This window comes from Marmota flaviventris, chromosome 12, assembly GCF_047511675.1.
Source record: "Marmota flaviventris isolate mMarFla1 chromosome 12, mMarFla1.hap1, whole genome shotgun sequence".
Classification (NCBI taxonomy): domain Eukaryota; kingdom Metazoa; phylum Chordata; class Mammalia; order Rodentia; family Sciuridae; genus Marmota; species Marmota flaviventris.
This window is the reverse complement of record NC_092509.1, coordinates 28,489,418-28,509,730: the sequence shown is the minus strand read 5'-3', so window position 1 is coordinate 28,509,730 and position 20,313 is coordinate 28,489,418. Positions and strand designations below refer to the sequence as shown.

The 20,313-nt window shown below is 34.3% G+C and overlaps 1 protein-coding gene and 1 pseudogene across 13 annotated transcripts in view; one reads left to right on the top strand and one right to left on the bottom strand.

Moving 5' to 3' along the window:
• Positions 1–20,313, bottom strand: part of Abi1 (abl interactor 1) — a 101,127-nt gene that overhangs the window by 61,271 nt on the left and 19,543 nt on the right. For 8 of the 13 annotated variants that reach the window (XM_027953086.3, XM_027953088.3, XM_027953089.3 and 5 more), the window contains exon 2: positions 2,607–2,774. In XM_027953086.3, coding sequence (XP_027808887.2) covers positions 2,607–2,774 — 168 coding nt within the window. Of the gene's footprint in view, positions 1–2,606; positions 2,775–17,782; positions 17,858–20,313 lie in introns of all 13 variants that reach the window. The other 5 variants (XM_071599816.1, XM_071599818.1, XM_071599819.1 and 2 more) reach the window with 1 other exon arrangement.
• On the top strand, positions 9,850–15,798 carry LOC114106237 (guanylate-binding protein 5 pseudogene; annotated as a pseudogene).

Genomic DNA, 20,313 nt, shown 5'->3' with positions numbered 1-20,313 from the left:
TGTTAAAAAAATACAAAGCATAATTTTCTGATCACATGGATTTAAATTAGAAACCAACAGCAGAAATATCCTTGCAAATTCCCTATATATCTGGAAACTAAATAACACCTTTCCAAATAGCCCCTGTGACAGAAAGAAACCAAAAAGCAGAATTAATCCCAAGGTAAACAAATGAAATAAAAAATATCAGAATGAAGGGGCTGGGGATAAAGCTCAGTTGGTGGAGTGCTTGCCTTGCATGCAGAAGGCCCTGAGTTCAATCCCCACGCCACCAAAAAAAAAAAAACAATGAAAATCAATGCTATAGCAAAAACAATACAGAAAATTAATAAAACCAAAGCTGTTTTTTAGAACAAAAAAATTAGTAAACCATTCATATTAACAAGTTAAAAAAAGACATTGATTACTAATATCAAGAATGAGTAATAGTACATCACTACTGATTCTACAGATATTAAAAGGATAGAAGATTGTTATAAATAGCTTTAGAGATCCAACAAATTAAGTAAAATGGCTAAATTCCTGGAAAGATGGAAAGCTTACTCAAGAAGAAGCAGATAGCTAGAAAATATATGTACTAAAAATACATTTTCTGAATCTACTAAAGAAATTAAATATGTAATAGTTTAAAAACCTTCCCACTAAGAAAACCATAGGTCCACATGGAATACTGCCCAACACAGCCTGTAAAACCAGCATTATGCTAATACCAAACCATCACAAAATAAACAAAACCAGAACAAATAACCCTCAAGAGCACAGAAGCAAAACTCCTAACAAATTTCTAACAAATTAAATAAAGCCTAACAATCTGTGAAATTGGTAATACATTATAGTCAAACAGGCTTTACCCCAGAAAAGAAACAACAGTTTAACGTTAAAATTAACAAAATGAAAAACAAAAACAATGTGATTCACCATATTAACAGACCTTTTAGAAGTATGGTCATTTCAACAGATGCCCAAAAAGCATTTGACAAAATCTATTATCTATTATGATAAGAATATTATCTGTTCCTAATAAGAGAAACCTATGACTCTATGGTATAACCACAAAACAATTTAGCAGTTTCTTATAAACAGATACCTACTACATGAACTCTATTCAGAAATATTTATTCAAAAGGAAAAAAAAAAAAACTTGACCAGACAGAGCTCTATATACAAATGTTTACAGAAGTTTTATTTGTAAAAACCAAAATATGAAAATAAACCAGATTTCAAATAACATGTGAATATGGAAAATGTGCAACAGAAACCACTGAGCAATAAAAAGAAGCAAAATCTTTTTATACACTACATGGATGAATTTCAAAGTAACCATGTATGTGAAAAAACCCTTTGCAAAAAAGGGGGGTGGTGGTTCATATTATATGGTTCTGTTTATATAAAATTCTACAAAATGTAAACTAATCTATATTGACAGAAAGTCTGAGGACAGGGTAAAGGGAGGGATGGAGGGAAGAATTACAAAAGAACACCTGTTTATTATCTTGACTGTGTTGATGGTCTCATGGACATCTGTGTATGTCAAAATAGATCAAAAACTGTAAATTTTAATTGTGCACAATTTATTTTACCTCTAGCTATTTGAAGAGTGGTAACAGTTGCACATCAATGTAAATGTACTTGTTGCCACTGAAGTGCACATTTAAAAATGAGTTAAATACCAAGCATGGTGGCCCATGCCTATAATTCCAGCTACTCGGGAGGCTGAGGCAGGAGGATCACAAGTTCAGCCTGGAAAACTCAGCAAGACCCTGTCTCAAAATAAAAAGGGTTGGGGATGTAGTTCAGTGGCACTTGCCAATCATGTGCAAGGTCCTGGGTTCAATCCTCAGTACCAGAAAAACAAAACAAAAAAGATTTAATTGGTCATTTTTATGTTTATTTTAGTACAATTTTTTAAAGGCCTCATAAAAACAGAAGGTTACTGAATTTAAAACTGACGCTAAAAGCGATAATGCCTATAGTCAGTAATAAGACAAAGAATTCATATTTCCAGTCTGTCTACCATCTTCACCACGTTTTGTCTGTAATGAACTATAATTTACAACAGTAGTTCCATAGTAGAACTGAAAAGACTCCTATCACCTAGTGATGTCTTAACATCCTAACATAATGCATAAATCATGTGTTCTATGGTGATGTTAAACATATTTATTGTGCTGCCAGTCATCTAAGAGGACAGCACATATATTTATGTACATGTTATACTTGATGGTGATATGTAACAACTATGTTACTAGTTTGTGTATTTACTATACTCTTTATCAGTATGTTATAGTGTATTACTTTAGTTTATTTAAAAAAAAAAAAGTTAATGCATAACAGTATGCCATACCCAGCAACAGCCTCATACAACTTGTGTTTGCTGCTCTTGATGGCATCAAGAAGCTACATCAACTGATTGATTCAGACCACCTAGGTGTGTATAGGTATACTCTATAATGTTCATAGAGTAAATCACCTACTGACAGATTTCTTGTAATACATAACTGTCATTAAGCAATGTACAATGGTACTTCTTAGATTTAAGCTGTCATTTTAAATGTAAATGTAATTTACATTTAAATGTAAATATAAACGTGTTTACAAACTGTTACCTGTGAGATATGATTGATGGAAGACTCCATTCTCCGAAGCTGAGAGGCCTGGATATCCAATAATTGGAGAACATTGTTGGCCAATGCATTTATTTGATAAGCAACACTAGCTAGAGATTGAGTTGTATATGCTTTGGTTTCTTCTAAAGCTTTTCTCTTGTCTGTAGCCTGAAACAAGAACAAAAACAATCAATATTTACTTAGATTAACATTCATCATGCATTCATTCTATAGAAAGACAAATTATAATTTTAATTTAAAAAAGCATAATTCAATCAAAAAATTATTGCACCATTATTATTATAGTCTTAGGATACTGAATTAAGCTGAAGACAGAAAACTAATTTTTTTAAATCTGACCTTGTAATCTAAATTCACTTACTAGCTTTGGTCACTTTTTTTGTGATTCCTGAGGATATTCTATACGATCATGCTGTCTTTAAATAAAAACAATTTTATTTATTATTCTCAATCTGTATATCTTCAGTTTCTTTTTCTTGCTCTACTACACTGACTGGGGACTTTAATATAATATTGAATAAAAGTAGCTGCTCCCAACATCAGAGGAAACACATTGTCTTTTACAATTAAAACACAGAACAAAGGTTTTCCATAGATGCTCTTTTTGAGAATATGGAAGTAAATCTTGGTTATTTTCACTGTTAGACTTTCATCTGCCTATTTTTTACTTTTCAGTGTACAGGTTATACACATCGTTTTCTCTCAGAGTGGAAAACAATGCCTGCTTTAAACTAAAGTCTGTTGTTCCTTTCCTCTCAGGCATAAAGTTACATTTTATTTCTCCACTTCCTTTACTATATGATCATATAAATAAGTAGCACTAATGATGCTATTTATGTCAGAGGAAATAATGCCACTTCAAGGCCTGATCATAAAAACCTCCCATGCATGTTCCACAGCAATAAAGTAAAATATGTTTGTATCAAAACAATAAAGTTGTGTTTAGCAGAAACCAAGACTTTATAATGCCTCCATTTTTAAATTTGAAGTAATTAAAATTAGACAGAATTTTAAATTTTATTTTCTCAGTCTTGCCATACTTTAACTGCTAAATAGCCACGTGTAGACTGAAATTACCTTATTGGGAGATACAGTTCTAGTCACAGTTAATTTCCTCTAAGAACTATGATTTGAAAGTTAAATCTACACACAAATTACCATTGCCACTTATTTTGATTTTGTAAGTTTAGTATCCAAGAGCTGGTCTTCCTCCCCTAGATATTTTTACTACATAAATACCAAACGTTAGTATCTTCCAAAGGTCACAAAAAACTGATTATAAAATAGAAGACAAGGGCTGGGGATATAGCTCAGTTGGTAGAGTGCTTGCCTCGCATGTTCAAGGCACTGGGTTCAATCCCCAGCACCAGCCACATCAATGTTCATAGCAGTACAATTCACAACAGCTTAACTGTGTGGAACTAATCTAGATGCCCTTCAATAAACAAATGGATAAGAAAAATGGGACATATATACACAATGGAATATTACTCAGCAATAAAAGAGAATAAAATCATGGCATTTGCAGATAAATGGATGGAGTTAGGAAAGATAATGTTAAGTAAAGTTAGCCAATCCCAAAAAAACAAATGCTGGATGTTTTCTTTGATATAAGGAAGCTGATTCATAGTGGGATAGGAAGAAGGAGCATGGGAGGAATAGATGAACTGTAGATAGGGCAGAGGGGTTGGAGGGAGAGGGTAAGTTTAGGGTAATTAATGATGGTGGAATGTGATGATCATTATTATCCAAAGTACAGGTATGAAGACACTAATTGGCAATTGGCATGAATATACTGCGTATATACAACCAGAGATATGAAAAATTGTGCTCTATATATGTAATATGAATTGTAATGCATTCTGCTATCATATAAAAATAAATAAATAATAATAAATTCATCTTTAAAAGAAAAGCCAGTTGTTTTAAATAGCTAACCTTAAAAAAATAAACAACGTAACCAAAGCTAAACCTGAAATTCCTTAGATAATTAACTTCATGAACATCTCATCTCAGACACATAACTTATTCTCTTCTTTCTCCTCTGTGAGAATTAAGTTACTAAGTGAGAATCTGAGCTGGAGTAGAGCATCTTCTAAAGTAAAATTTACTTTTCTAAGTCATTTTCTCACCGCAGAAGGTAACACAGGCAAAGTAATCTCTTCTTTTTCACTACCTGAAATAGAAATTACTAGCTATAATCAATCTCTCTCTCACCTACACATTTAATTGCCTTTCCTCTCACTTTCTCATCCTTCACCTATTACTAAAGGAAAAATCTTTAAAAATCTTCCTCCTTCTCTTTATTATATGTAAATGCCTGATCCCCCAAAGAAAAAGAGAACATCCTTGTCATGACTGTCCCTAAAAAGTCAATTTAGGGAGAGGGATGAGGCTCAGTGTTGGTGTGCTTGCCTGACGTGCATGAGACCCCGGGTTTGATCTCCAGCACAGAAAAAAAAAGGGGGGGGGGCAACAAAATTTAAATGAAAACAAATGCTATATACTTTTCAATTTTTTCTTGTATCTGATTTTGAATGCATTAATTGTTGATACAATAGAAATAAGAGGGGAAAAAACAAAGGAAAATGGAAATATTTATCATGGTCCTATCACTCAAATATATCAGCTAAAATTTTCTTCAAGTTCATTCCAGTACATGTATGTATGCATGAATATAAAAAAAAACATAATTATATATCTTGCTTTTTTTCATTTAACAATATACCATAAACCTTTCCCCACGTAATATTCTTCCCTAGCATCTTTTTCAAAAAATAATTTTCAATGACATCATGATTTATGGTGGTGACCAGCAAGTGCCTACCCTCATTTTAGTTCCTTTTTTAATCAAATTTCTCATTTGATGATTTTGGGGAGTGGTGGCGGGGGTTGGGGTGGGGGACGTTGCTAGTCATTGAACTCAGGAGCACTTGAACACTGAGCCACATCCCCAGCCCTACTGTGTATTTTATTTAGAGAAATGGTCTCAGTGAATTGCTTAGCACTTCACTTTTGCTGAGATTGGCTTTGAACTCTCAATCCTCCTGCCTCAGCCTTCCGAACCAGTGGGATTACAGGTGTACACCCACTAGCTCTCATTTGATTTTAACTAAATAATCAATGATTTGAGCACAGTTAAAAATAAGTTCAAGTACAACTTCCTCTAAATTACCAAACAAGAGATAGCAATATTTCAAGATGTAGGACTTGAGAAGGAAATATATACAGTTAATTATAAACATCTCCTAGTATAAATGATAACCCTATATGCTGTCCTTTAACTTCAGTAAACATCCTAGTTTTATGAATTCACATTTTACAATGTTTGCAAAGGTTTATATCTAAAAGCCATTAAAATTTTAGTTTTTTATTTTTTAATGAACCCAGAATCCCTTTTAAACTCCACTTTAATACAGATATTTTTATATTACAGAAAATACCAATAGTCATTTTGTTCTAGCTCTTATCTTAAATCTTACTTTTTGAAATATTAGAACTGTCAATTTATTAAAAGTACTTTCTGATTTATAAGTTTAACAAAACTAACCATTTTCTTTCAACTTGTTACCATTGTTTTTTAGCTGCATAATTTAAGTTTCAAACATAACCTACTAGGTAACTTTAAGAAATATCATTTTTAAGTTAGAGTCCTATTGTACTAAAAGATGTCATATGTAAAAAAAACAAAATCTTTATGACACATATACTATAGTATTGGCCTGCATAATAACATTTTGGAGTAACAGTATAACTTAAAATCTTCTCTTTCTTTCTTACTTTGAATCCTTCCTTAAACCCTTACCAAGGGTACCAGAATATATTTTGCTTTCTTTGGAAACAATAATTTCTGTCCTAACCACAAGCTATCTAATGATGCTGCTTAGGTAATAAAACAGGGGCCCAGTATACATTTAAAATTTAAAAGAAAAAAAAAAAGTTTTTGCCATCTTGTTTCCATGTCTTTAACTTCCTATTTTTTCTAAAAATGTCATGTCTGTCATATCTTTTATCATCTCAATTCCAAACCTAAACTCAAGTTTCTCCAAATTCCAAAAGACTATATCTGTTTTATTTAATTCTGTATGATCCAAGAGCCAAAGATTGTTCACTGCTATTAATGATCTGCCTATTTCATTTCCTTAAATATAGAATATCCTCAAACCAATCTGTCCCACCCCTCCTTTCAAAACACAGACATTATTTTAGAAATATAGTCAGGTGTCTTACAGGATTTATCTGATGTTTCCTAATGGTTAGGTTCAGATTAAACATAGTGGCCAGAATACTATAATACTATGAACTCCCACTACAGGTGATACAGCTTTTAAAATGACAATTTTTTTTTAAACATTTATTTTTTAGTTATAGGTGGACACAATACCTTTATTTTGTTTTTATGTGGTGCTAAGGATTGAACCCAGTGCCTCACTTATCCTAGGTGAGCACTTTACCTCTGAGCCACAACCCCAGCCCGACACTTATTTTTATTATTCTCTGCCAAGCTGCCAACACCAATTCTGCACATTCTGATGCTTGTACTTTCTTGAATTTGCCAGAAGATGTAAAACAAAAACAAAAATAAAAATCTAAGACAAAAACTAGAACTCTATTTTTCTTCAAATGGTCTTTAAATGTTTATTGATAGAGGTTCCAAAAATCCAGCTGAGCCACCAATTAAACAAGCAAATTTGCACAAACACAAAGCATGGTAACTATGTCATAACCGCTGCCTCACAAAAAGCTTATTTATGGCTATCATTAATTATAAAATACATCCCAATTTCAGAGATATTAAATAAGGTAAAGAGAAGGAAATTCTTAGAATTGATGAAATACAGTATATAAGAAACACACTTCTTGGCCTAACAGACTTTTTAAAAAAGTATATTAATACAAATGAGAAGAATTAAAATTTCAAGTATTAGTATCTGCAAGAGGAAGATTTTTAAACACTATAAATTACAGAAAAACATCTACTTTGCTAAAGACCAATATAAGGCCTTGGTTGGTTTCAGACCTGAAAAACCTCCCAGGAAAAATTCATGGTCAATTTTGTGGGGAAGGATCAGAAGAACATACAGGCCACGTGCTGGAACACTAACTGACAACAAACCTATTAAGCACAAATCATAGGGGTTTCAGTATACATAAATTCAAATGCTCAAGTACCACTGAAAGGATCTAAATTTTCTCCAACAGAATTCTCATTCAAATAAAGGTGAAAATAAAAAGAAATCCTACCAGGTTATGGCAAATATCCAACCAAAACAATAAATTTCTTGCATACAATTCACATTGAGACCTTGTGTCATAAACTTTAACACAACACATTACCACTACCTTCCACTTAAGCAACAGCCAACTGCCTAGCAGCTCTTTCATTCACAGCAGCATCTAAAGGAAGTCTCTACTGCCTGCTGTGTGTGATGGACAGGAATGGGAGTTGAAGCACACTCTTTTCTGTTATTGGAGAGCTAATAAAAAATAATTAACTGCTAGTACATTTATTATATAAAATTTCAAATTCAACTATAATGTAGGGTATAGTTTTAAAACCTTCACAGTTAATTTATATCCTCAGGGCATTTCCAATAAGTAGATAAATTTGGCTCTGAAATTTTAAGTTTTTCTAGAATTACAGCCTAAGTCAAATGACACTTTCCCCAAACTAATTTGTCTATCACCCTGTATCATATAGACTTATATTTCAAAAACAGGCTTCAGGCACAATCCAGAAAAATCCAGCTCTAGAAAGAGCAACTACATTTAAACACATAGTTTAATACATATTTAAGTATTATTGACCGAATGTATCTCATAATTAGTACAAGAGACTTGCTTTCCTTTCATTTACTCATTACATGTTAACTAATTATCTTGCACCATTTTATTTCTTCTGAAAAGGAATTTAAACTACAAGAGCCATGATAACCAACAGTATATCTTGGGCAAATACATTCACATAATATTGGGGAGTGCAAGCAAACAATAAGTTTCACACATTTTTTAAAAATGCATTGGTTTTCCACTTGTAGGAATTTATCCCAAAAGAAATAAGGCCAATGTATATTCAAACCACCTTTGTTTATAACAACAACAAAAAAAAAAACCTAGAACCAATCTAAATGACTAATGACCAGGATTTTTAAAATGCATATATTAGAATACCATGCAGACAATAAAAATTATAGGGGTCATCCTTACTAGACTTTTACCAACTATTCCTATAATTTTAAGGTTAAAATACTATAATAAATTCTTTTTTAAAACAACATATATATTTAGTTGTAGATGAACACAATACCTTTATTTATTTATTTAAAGTACTCCACCACTGAGCTACAATCCCAGCCCCTAAAAAACTCTTTATTCCATAAGTCACAGTGGTTCTGCTTCCCAGTTTGAATACTGAGTTGATACATCTTCCTTGTTGGTCATTCAGTAGCACAGTAACTAGGTCAGACTTGGTGAGCGGAATCCCATGTTGCTAGTAAGCACATGCAAAACCTCCATACCCGTAATCATTACATCTTTTTTATAAACTCACTATGCAAAGAGAAAAGTGACTGAGAAACAAGCTGAAATCCAGAGGTACCACTTTGTCTAACTGATCATCAAGATGCTCCTCTTGTGAGGAGACATTCACTGAAGGAAAAAACTGAATATTACTCTGCACCCATTCAGAATATATTTCACATATCTAATCCCTATAGTTCTAACCATACTCCTACCAAGTCCATAATAAGTCAGTCAATCTATTAGTTTCTGTCATGAATCACAGTAGACCCACATCTTTAACCTTTTCTCTTATAGATAAAATAAATAACTAGAGTGAACTAATGAAATCTTCACTGACTGGAAGAATTTCCCTTCACCATTGTCCTTTAGTCACCCCTGAGAGTGACTATGATGCTTTAATGTCTAAGTTATGCCTAAATTTTTTCTTCCTCAGTCAACTGGAACTCTTCATGAGGCCACAGGTGTAACATTAAGTGAAGAATCAAATTAACAAGAGTATGAACCAAATAAATTGTGTAAATTTTAATAATAAAAGTAGGTTATAAAATTATTATGTACTTGCTGGGTGCAGTGGCACATGCCTGTAAATGTTACATGCCAGTGACTTGGGAGGCTGAGGCAAGAGAATTTCAAGTTCAAGTACAGACCCAGCAATTTAGCAAGATCCTTTGTCCAAAAAAAAAAAAAGGAAGGACCGAGGATGGCGCTTGGTGACAGAATGCCTTTGGGTTCAATCTCCAGGAGTATGCACACAAAAAATCATTATATACTTGATTTAAAAAAAAAAAAAAATACATATATATGCATACAAACAAAAGTCTAAAAGGAAATACTTATTGGTTAGCATTATTTCTGGGTGATGAGAAATGGTAATTTTTATTGTTCGTTATATTTTTCTGCATCCAATTATTCACAATGATTATTACTTCAAGAATCGGAAAAAAATTTATTTTTACTAAGAATTTTTGATGACATGGGGAATTTTCTTGTAATCTCTTCAACAGAAAAAGAACACCAAAATAGGTATTTTTGTACATAGTATAATCTTTTGTTTGGTATGATTAGTATCTATACAAACTAATACACTAAATAACAAAAGCAGATACATTGGCATGTTCATTTCAATTACAAGTAACTTGTGGGGTTTTTTGTTTATTGATTTATTTATTAGTTGTAGGTAGACACAATATCTTTATTTCATTTTTATGTGGTGCCAAGGTTTGAACACCAGTGCCTCACGTGTGCCAGGCAAACGCCCCACCACAGAGCCATAACATCAGCCCCTTGTGTTTTTATCTTTTTCTTTTTGTGGCATTTCCAAATGTTCAACAATTACCACGTAACATTTTTACTGTAACCATCTTATAGACACCAAAAGGCTAGAGAAATCCTGCTCTTGAAAGCATAAGAAATTTGGACTTCATCCTGAAGTTAATAAGGAAACACTGAAACAAATTCAGGAAGAAAAGACAAGACTAGTTTTAAGCTTTAGAAACATTACTTTCAGCTATGCTTTTGTAAACTGGACTGGGTAAATGCAAAGAGGATACAAAAATGGAGGTAGAGATTCTGTTGCAGAAGTACTCTATGCCAGGCATAAGAAAGACATCTTTATTTTAAATATTCCACTTAGCTTAATAATGAGAATAAAGAAAATATGGAAAGTTTAAAGTGAAAGACTGTTTCCAAAGGCCACCCTGCCTCCTCTAGGATCTGTAATTCTAAGAGTGAATGAAGTATAATTCAAATGTAGCAGAGTGAACTACTAAAGTATGCCTTTAAGATAAACCACTTCAAATCATTAACTAGTTTATGTACCATATGAATTTTAATTCACCAGAAGGCTAAAGAGAATGAGGAAGTTGACTTTCTCAGGATTGCTGAAAATGTCTTTTTTTTTCTTAATTCTTGTTGTTCTATATTTTTTATAGCTTTATTTTATTTATTTATTTTTATGTGGTGCTGAGGATAGAACCCAGGGCCTTGCACGTGCTAGGCGAGCACTGTACCGCTGAGCCACAACCCCAGCCCCTGAAAATGTCTTTGATCCATGAAACAATTGATGTTCTATACAGGAGAGTAGAAGAAACATTTAACACTGTTCTAAATCATTCCTCACTGAAATGGTAAATTGACACCTTTGATCCATACCAAAATTAATGGCACTTTGCTAGAAAATTACTTAAGATATCTTTTTACAAACTATTAGATAGGGTGTTAGTTAACAATGGTCACACCACCGTGGTGCACACTGGTAATCCCAGCAACTCAGGAGGATGAGGCAGTAAGATAGTAAGTTCAAAGCCAAAATCATCAATTTAGCAAGGCCTTAAGGAACTTAGCAAGACCCTTAAAACTCGGGAGGCTACAGCAAAAGGATTTTGAGTTCAAAGCCAGCCTCAGCAAAAGCGAGACACTAAGTAACTCAATGAAACCCTGTATATAAATTTTAAAAAATACAAAATAGGGCTGGGGATGTGGCTCAGTGGTCAAGTGCACCCAAATTCGATCCCCAGTACAAAAGGGAGGAGGGGTTGCTGGGAATGTGCCTCAGTGATTAAGCACCACTCGGTTCCATCCTTGGTACAAAAATTAAGGTTACAATCAGATTATAAACGAGCAATTATAGGAGATGAAAGACCATTTTAATAGAGAAATGGAAACAATGAAATGAAACCAAACAGAATTCCTAGAAATGAAAGACACAATCAATCAAATTAAAAACTCAACTGAAGGCATCACTAACAGATTAGATTGTATAGAAAATAGAATCTTAGCCCTTAAAGAGGGACTGAAGACAGGCTATATGATCTTGAGTACACAGAAAGCAATAAAGGAAAAAAAAAAATTATACAACATGACCAGAATATACAAGAACTCTGGGGCAACTTTTAAAAAACCAAACTTGAGAAACACTGGGATGGAAGAGAACATGAAGTTACAAACAGAAGCCCAAAGAACATTTTCCTTGAGTTAAAGAAAATGTCTCCCATTTCAAAAATAAGATAGACATCCACATACAGGAAGCTTACAGGCTGCAAACAGACCTAGTCAAATAAGCAGCTCACAAAAATATATCATAACCAAAACGCCTAACATAGAAAATAAGGAAATAATCCTAAAAGACACAAAAGAGAAATACCAGGTCACACTTAGAGGCAAACCAATAAGGCTCATTTCTTTTTTTCTTAGCTCAGACCCTAAAATCAAGGACAGCCTGAAATGAGATATTCTAAGCCAAAAAAAAAAAACTACAACTACTAGTGAAGGTTACTATACCCATCAAAGCTCAGTTTCAAATTAGAGAAGGAAATAAAAACTTTCCAAGGGTCTGGAAATACAGCTCAGTTGGTAGAGTGCTTGCCTAGCATAAGGTCCTGGATTCAACCCCCAGCACCACCAAAATTTAAAAAAAAAAAAAACCTTTCTAAATAAGCTAAAAGAATTCATAAGCACCAAGTCAGCAATACAAAGAATACTCCAAGATAAACTTCACATAAAGAAACTAAAAAAACAATTCTGAAAGCTCTCAAACATAAGAAGTTCAGCAGAATAATCCCCTAACTGAGAATTAAGACAGAATATAGCAAAACCACACACACACACACACACAAAAAATGGTAACAAACCACAAACACATACATATATTAACACTGAATGTTAATCTCTACTCCCTAATTAAAACATATAGATTAGCAGATCAAAAAACAAGACTGAACTATATGCTGTTTATAAGAGACTCATAGGCAAAGATCCACAGGCTGAAGGTAAAAGGATAGCAAACAAAATTCCATGTATGTGGTTCAAGAAAAGCAGATTTTATATATGACAAAGCAGATTTTAAGCAAAAATTAATCAGAAGAGAAAAAGAAGGCCACTACATCCTAATAAAAGGAACACTTCAACAAGAAGAACAATAGTAAATATTTATTTTCCAAATGTCAAAGCACCAAATTACATGGTAGAAATACTCTATATGACATTAAATACCACATAGACATCAACACAATAATATGGGGTGGTTTTAATACACCCTTATCACCAATAGACAGGTCATCAAAACATAAAATCAATAAAGATATCTCCAACCTGTTTTCTCTGATATAAGGAGGCTGACTCAGTTGGGTAGGGAGGGGAAACATGGGAGGAATAGATGAATTCTAGATGGGTTGGAGGGGTAGGAGGGCAAGGGAGGGGGCACGGGATTAGCAAGGATGGTGGAATGTGATGAACATCATTATCCAAAGTACATGTATGACGACACAAATTGGTGTCAACATACTTTATATACAACCAGAGATATGAAAAGTTGTGCTGTATATGTGTAATAAAAATTGTAATGCATTCCACTGTCATTTATTTTTTAAAAAATCAATAAAAGGGCTGGGGATGTGGTTCAAGCGTTAGCGCGCTCGCCTGGCATGCGTGCGACCCGGGTTCGATATTCAGCACCACACACAAACAAAGATGTTGTGTCCGCTGATAACTAAAAAATAAATATTAAAATTCATTCTCTCTTTCTCTCTTAAAAAAAAAAATTTACAAAAAAGATATCTCCAACCTAAACAACACTATAAATTAAATGGACATCTACAGAATATTCCACCCCAAAACAGCTAAATTTAACTTCTTTTGAACTGGGCATGGATATTGTTCTAAAATAGATCATATTATAGGCCACAAAGCAAATCTTAACAAATACCAAAAAAGTGACATAATTCCATCAGATCTTAATAGCATGAGCTAGAAATCAACAGCAAGAAAAATAGAAAACTCATGGAGATTGAACAATACTCTTTTTATTTTTATTTTTTTAGTTGTAGGTGGACACATTGCCTTTATATTTATTTATTTACTTATTTTTATATGGTCCTGAGGATTGAACCCAGTGCGTCACCCGTGCTAGGCAAGCACTCTACTACTGAGCCACAACCCCTGCCCCCCCATTCTGTCTCAAAGAATAAATCAAAGAATAAATGGGACTAGAAATCAAGAAGTTCTTAGAAACGAACGAGAACAGAAATAAAACATATCAAAATTTCTAAGATAGTACTGCAGCAGTTCAAGAGTAAAATTAGAGATCCCAAATAAATAAACTACGTTCTATCTCAAGGATTTAGAAAAAGAACAAATGAACCCCAAATGGAAATGGAAATGAATCATGCTACGTGAAATCAGCCATACTCAGAAACTCAAAGGTCAAATGTTTTCTCTCACATGCAGAAACTAGAGTAAAACAAACAAAACAGGGAGGGAAGGATAGGATAATATAAAGAACCAATCAAATATAAATTAATAGATGAACAAAAGGAAGTTAAGTAGAGGAAAGAGAATTTGAGAGTGGGAGGGAGGAAAACAGCGAAAAGGGGGATCATGAACAAATCTATTTCCATTCATGTATGTATTTGCTGGGATGAACCCAACTATTATGTGTAACAATGAAGCTCTAAAAAATAAGAAATATTTGGTCCGACCATTGATTCTGCCTATTTCCTCACTTAAACCAGTTTACAATATAGTTTCAAAGAATCAGTCTTGGCTATCTCTAGCCTAGTGATTCATTAATCATTTCCAAATCAAGACAAAAATTCATGAAACTCTCTAGCTACTTTTATCCTAATCTCTTGAACTGTTCTATAAAAAATTAGAAGAACCTATCAGAACTCATCACAGCTAAACTAAAGGAAAACTATTGGTACTAACCCTTACCAAGCCCTCCTTAAAGCAGCTTTTCTGCCCATTCCAAAAGATCTCTGCTCCGGATTTTTGGTAGATAAGGTCTAGAAAACCTGGGGCTGACCTATGTCAATGGATCAACAATGGGGATCTGCCCTGCATGGAGAACGCAGTCCTGGCCCAGGGAGAAAATTCAGCTGCAGTACAAAAGGCACTTGCCCACTATGACCAGCTGATGGGCCAGAAGGTATAGCTGCCCACAGAGACCCTCCAGGAGCTGCTAGAAATGCTCAGGGCCAGTAAGAGAGAGGCCATAGAAATATTCACAAAGAACTGGTTCCAGGATGAGGACCAAAGTTTCCAGAAGGAATTACAGACCCTACTAGATGCAAAGCAGAAAGACATTTGTAAGCAGAATGAAGAAGCCCCTTCAGATCATTGCTCAGCTTTCTTCAGGATATTTTTGGTCCTCTGGAAGAAGCAGTGAAGCAAGAGCTTTATTCTAAACCAGGAGGCCATAATCTCTACCTTCAGAAGACAGAGAAGCTGAAGATAAAGTAGCATCAGCAGCCAGGAAAGGAACACAGGCTGAGGAAGTTCTGCAAAAGAATTTAAAGTCCAAAGAGTCGGTAACACTGTTCTACAGACAGACCAGGCTCTTACAGCCAAGGAAAAGGAGATGAAAGAGGCACGTGCAAAAACAGAGGCTGCCAAGGCTGAAGCAGAAAGTGTGGAGGTGATTCGTAAGCATATGCAGCAAATGATGAAAGAGAAGGAGAGACTCCATCAGCAGCAAATAAGACAAACAGAGATAGAAAGAGCAAACTGTTTGGCACACCAACAGTTGGAGCAGGAACGTTATCTGCTGGAAGAAGCCAAAAAGCTCAGGTTGATCCATCAAGCTGAAATGTCAAGGTTTCAAGATCAGATCCAACATATCCATAGAACAATGTCTGAGCCACAAGCTGCTTGATGTATCATACTCTAAAGTGCACCAAAGCTTCCTTTTCTTATTTCTTTTCACCAAAGACACAAAGGAACAAGAAACTAAAGAACTTGGGACAATCAACATTTAAATAATCCCAAAGCCTTCTGCCTAGTCCTCCAATTTGTCTCTAGATATTGCAAGTCAGCCAGGTGTCTAGATATTGCAAGTTACCACATCCAGCTCAGTCAAATGCTGGATGCCATCACAGGGAGGCACCAATGGTAACATGGAACAATCCACAGTTCTTACCTGATAGGAGACTGCTATACTATGGGCAATGGTGCAAATTATCAGCACTCTCAGTTGACCTTCTGCATAGAGAAATTCCAAGTTCAAAGGAAACAATGTTAACATGAAATGGAGATCTTTAGAGGATGAAAGGAAATACTACTATGGAAATTGTGTCATAGGCTTAAGGACTAAAGAAAAAGCCCTTTCCTTTTCACGAATCCTCACTAATTCATAACTTATAATAGTTAACAACTTACATGACTTAATATTTTTGCATTACATATTTATAATACTTTAGAGCTTGTAAATAGGAATCAAAAGTAATAATGTGTAATGAGCCCAAGTTCTGATGGTGCTCATAGAATGAGTTTGGAAGGGTTCCTTCCTTTTCTATTTCATTCAATACTTTGAGAAGTATTGGCTTTAATTTTTCTTTGAAGGTCTCATAGAACTCGGCTGAGAATCTGTCTGGTCCTGGACTTTCTTAATTGGTTAGCTTTTGATGGCGTTTTCTATTTCATTACTTAAAATTGATCTGTTTAAATCATGTATGACCTCCTCATTCAATTTGGGTAGGTCATATGTCACTACAAATTTGTCAATATCTTTGATATTTTCTATTTTATTGGAGTGAAAATTTTCAAAATAGTTTCTAATTATCTTCTGTATTTCAGATGTGCCATTGTGTTATTTCCTTTTTCACCACATATTTTAGTAATTTGAATTTTTCTCTCTTTTTCTCTTTGTTAGCATGGCTAAGGGTTTATCTACTTTATTTATTTTTTCAAAGAATCAACCTTTGGTTTGGTCAATTTTTTTCAGTTGTTTCCTTTGTTTCAATTTTATTGATTTCAGCTCTGATTTTAATTATTTCTTGTCTTCTACTGCTTTTCGTGTTGATTTGTTTTTTTCTAGGACTTTGAGATGTGATGTTAAATCATTTATTTGTTGACTTTTTATTCTTTTAATGAATGAGCTCAATGCAATAAACTTTCCTGTTAGTAAAAATAAATAAATAAATTAGAAGAACCAGCCTGGCATGGTAGCACATTCTTGTAATCCCAGAGACTTGGGAGTCTGAGGCTCTCAGGAACTTGGCAAGACCCTGCCTCAAAATGAAAATTACAAAAAAGCTAGAGATGTAGCTCAATGGTAAAGCAACCCCTAGGTTAAATCCTCAGTACCATTTAAAAAAAAAAAATCAATTAACAAATCTTTACTGTACCCAACTGAATTTACTAAAATACAGTTATTCCCAAAACTCTGAGACATTAACACAGGGACACTTTATTCACACAAGTACATTACAAAATAAAGAAAGAGACCAAATAGAGAAAAACTTTTTATTAAATTATCACAGGGGCTGGGGTTGTGCCTCAGTGGTAGAGCACTTACCTAGCATGTGTGAGGCACTGGGTTCAATTCTCAGCACCACATGCAAACATATGAATAAAATAAAAGTCCATCAATGTCTTAAAAAAATTTTTAAATAAATTATTACATACTGAATCCCAAACATACATAATTTAATCACTTAGAAATCTAAATACCAATTAAAGACATTCATCTCACATGTTAGCTCAAATACAGTTATACTCCTTCACTGACCAATACCATAATGTAGCATAGAATTAAAGTTCAGGCTCTATTGAAAAAAAAAAAAGTCAAATACTTCCTCTTCTGTTTTTGCAAAAAAATTTTACTAGAATACAGTATCACCCATTTGATTTTGTATTACCTTTTGGAGGGCTGGAGAATCAGTGGTAGTATGCTTGCCTACCATGCACTGAGGTCCTGGGTTCAATCCACACCACTGCCACAAGAAAGAAAAAAAGTTTACCTACCATCTATGGCTTTCATAATACAATGGCAGAGTGAGTAGTTGTGACAGACCATTCAGCATGGAAGGCCTAAAATATTTACTATCTGCCCACTCCTGCTTAGAATAGTGATTCTCAACTAGGTGGACATCAGCACCACCTAGTGAGCTTTTGTTTATTTTTATATGAACTACATGTATTATTTCTTAAATAAATCTCATTGTATTTATTTAAAGTATATGACACAACATTAAGAGATACATATCAATACCAAAATGGTTACTCAAGTGAAGCAAAGTAACATGTCCATCACTGCTATGAATTGTTCTTCAAAGGTTTATTATGTGCTGGAAGCTTGGTCTCTTAATATGGTAATGTGGAAAGCTGGTGGAACCTTTAAGAGATGTAATTAGATCTTTAGGAGGGATTTTTTTTTAAACATTAGGTCCTCACTCTCACAGGATGGTTTCTATAAGAGCAGACTACTAAAAAACAAGTATTTTCATCCTTCACTCTTTGGCTTTCTCTCTATGTTCTCTCTTACATGTACTACCACTAGGTGAAGTCATCTACAATGTTATGACAGAGTCAGAAGGCCCTCATCAGAGGCCAACCAGACAGAGCCACTTCTAAAAGTCCAAGCTAAACTAACTACCTTCCTTTATACCTAGTTCTCAGGTTTTTTGTTATTGTTAACACAAAACGACTGGAACAATATCAGATACTTTTGTTTGTGTGCTTGCTTCTGTGGCAAAAGCAGTTAAAAATGATTCATTTAATAGGAATCCCAAATACAGTACTATTTTATTAACTATAATCCTTGTATTATAAATTAGATCTCTGGACTTTTTCATTTTAAATGGATACTACTTTTTAAGCTTTGACTTAACATTTCCCTAATTCCACCCACCCACCTGCCCTTGATGATCACTGTTTTTCTCTATCTATGAATATTTGATTCTTTTCTTTTCTTTTAATTCCACATGTGCTAATGGTTTGGATAAGCATCCCCTAAAGGCTCATATATTAAAGGTTTGGTCATCAGCCTGTGGAGCTATCTGGAAGCCAGCAGAACCTTTAAGAGGTATGGTCTGTGTTTTAGCAAGATTTGTCACTGCTGTGACTAAAAGACTTGACAGGAACAATTTTAGAGGAGGAAAAGTTTATTGAGTGCTCAAGATTTCACAAGTCTCAGTCCACAGACAATCAGCTCTATTCCCTGGGGCTCGAGGTGAGGCAGAACATCATGGTGGAAGAGTGGCAGAAGGAAGCAGCTCACATGAAGATGATCAGAAAGCAGAGACTAAACTCTGCTCACCAAACATATAACCCAAAGCCACATTTCCCAATGACCTGCCTATTCCTGCCACACTCTACCCACTTTCAGTTATCACTCAGTTAATCCTTCTTAGGGGATTAATTCATTGACTGTTTAAAGTTAAAGCTCTCATAACTAAATCATTTTACCTCTATTCTTGCACTGCTTCACACATGAGCTTTTGGGGGACACACCTCACATCCAAACCACAATAGTCTGGTACAAGGAAATTAGGTTGTTGGAGGCATGCCCTTGAAGGGGATATTGGAACCCCAACCTCTCCTCTCCCTGCCAACTACCATGAGGTGAAGGGCTTCTTCCATCACAAGCTCCCACCACAATATGCTGCCGCCACAGGTACAAAAGCAACAGGCCAACTAACAATGGACTGAAACCTCCTAAAATGTGAGCCAAAATTAACATTTCCTCTCTTTATCTCAGATATTTTTAGTGACAAAAAGCTAACTAACAATTTGTGAGCTCATGCAATATTTTTATTTCTCTGTTCACCTTAGTTCCCTAAGTATATCTTTCCGGATCCTCCTGTTTAAGTTTGAATAATGTTCAAATGCATATACCACTGTTTCTTTTCCGATTCATCCATGGACAGAAACTGTTTCCAGATTTTGGTTATTGGAAATAAAGCTGTAATGAATATAACAGTGCAGAAATCTTTATTAGATGGTGATTTCATTTCCTTTGAGTATATGCCCAGAAGAGGTATTATTGGGTCATAGAGTAGTTGTATTTTTACCTTCTTTAAGAACCTCTATACAGTTTTTTATAATGACTGTACACATACCCGCCCACAGTGTGCAGGTGTTTGTTCATTTTTTCCACATCCTTACTACCATTTGATATTCTTTTGACTTTTTTATAATAGCTGTCCTAATGGGTGTGAGGTAATATTGTAATAGTTTTGATTTGCATTTTCTTGATGATTAATGATGTTGAGTACCTTTTCATATCCTGTTATCCATTTTTATGTATCTATGCCTTTTGTCTATTTAGATCCTTTGCCCACTTCTAAATCAGGTTATTTGTTTTCTACTATTGAGTTCTACAAATACAATATTCTAAAAATACAAAACACACACACACACACACACACACACACACCAGGAAAAAAAA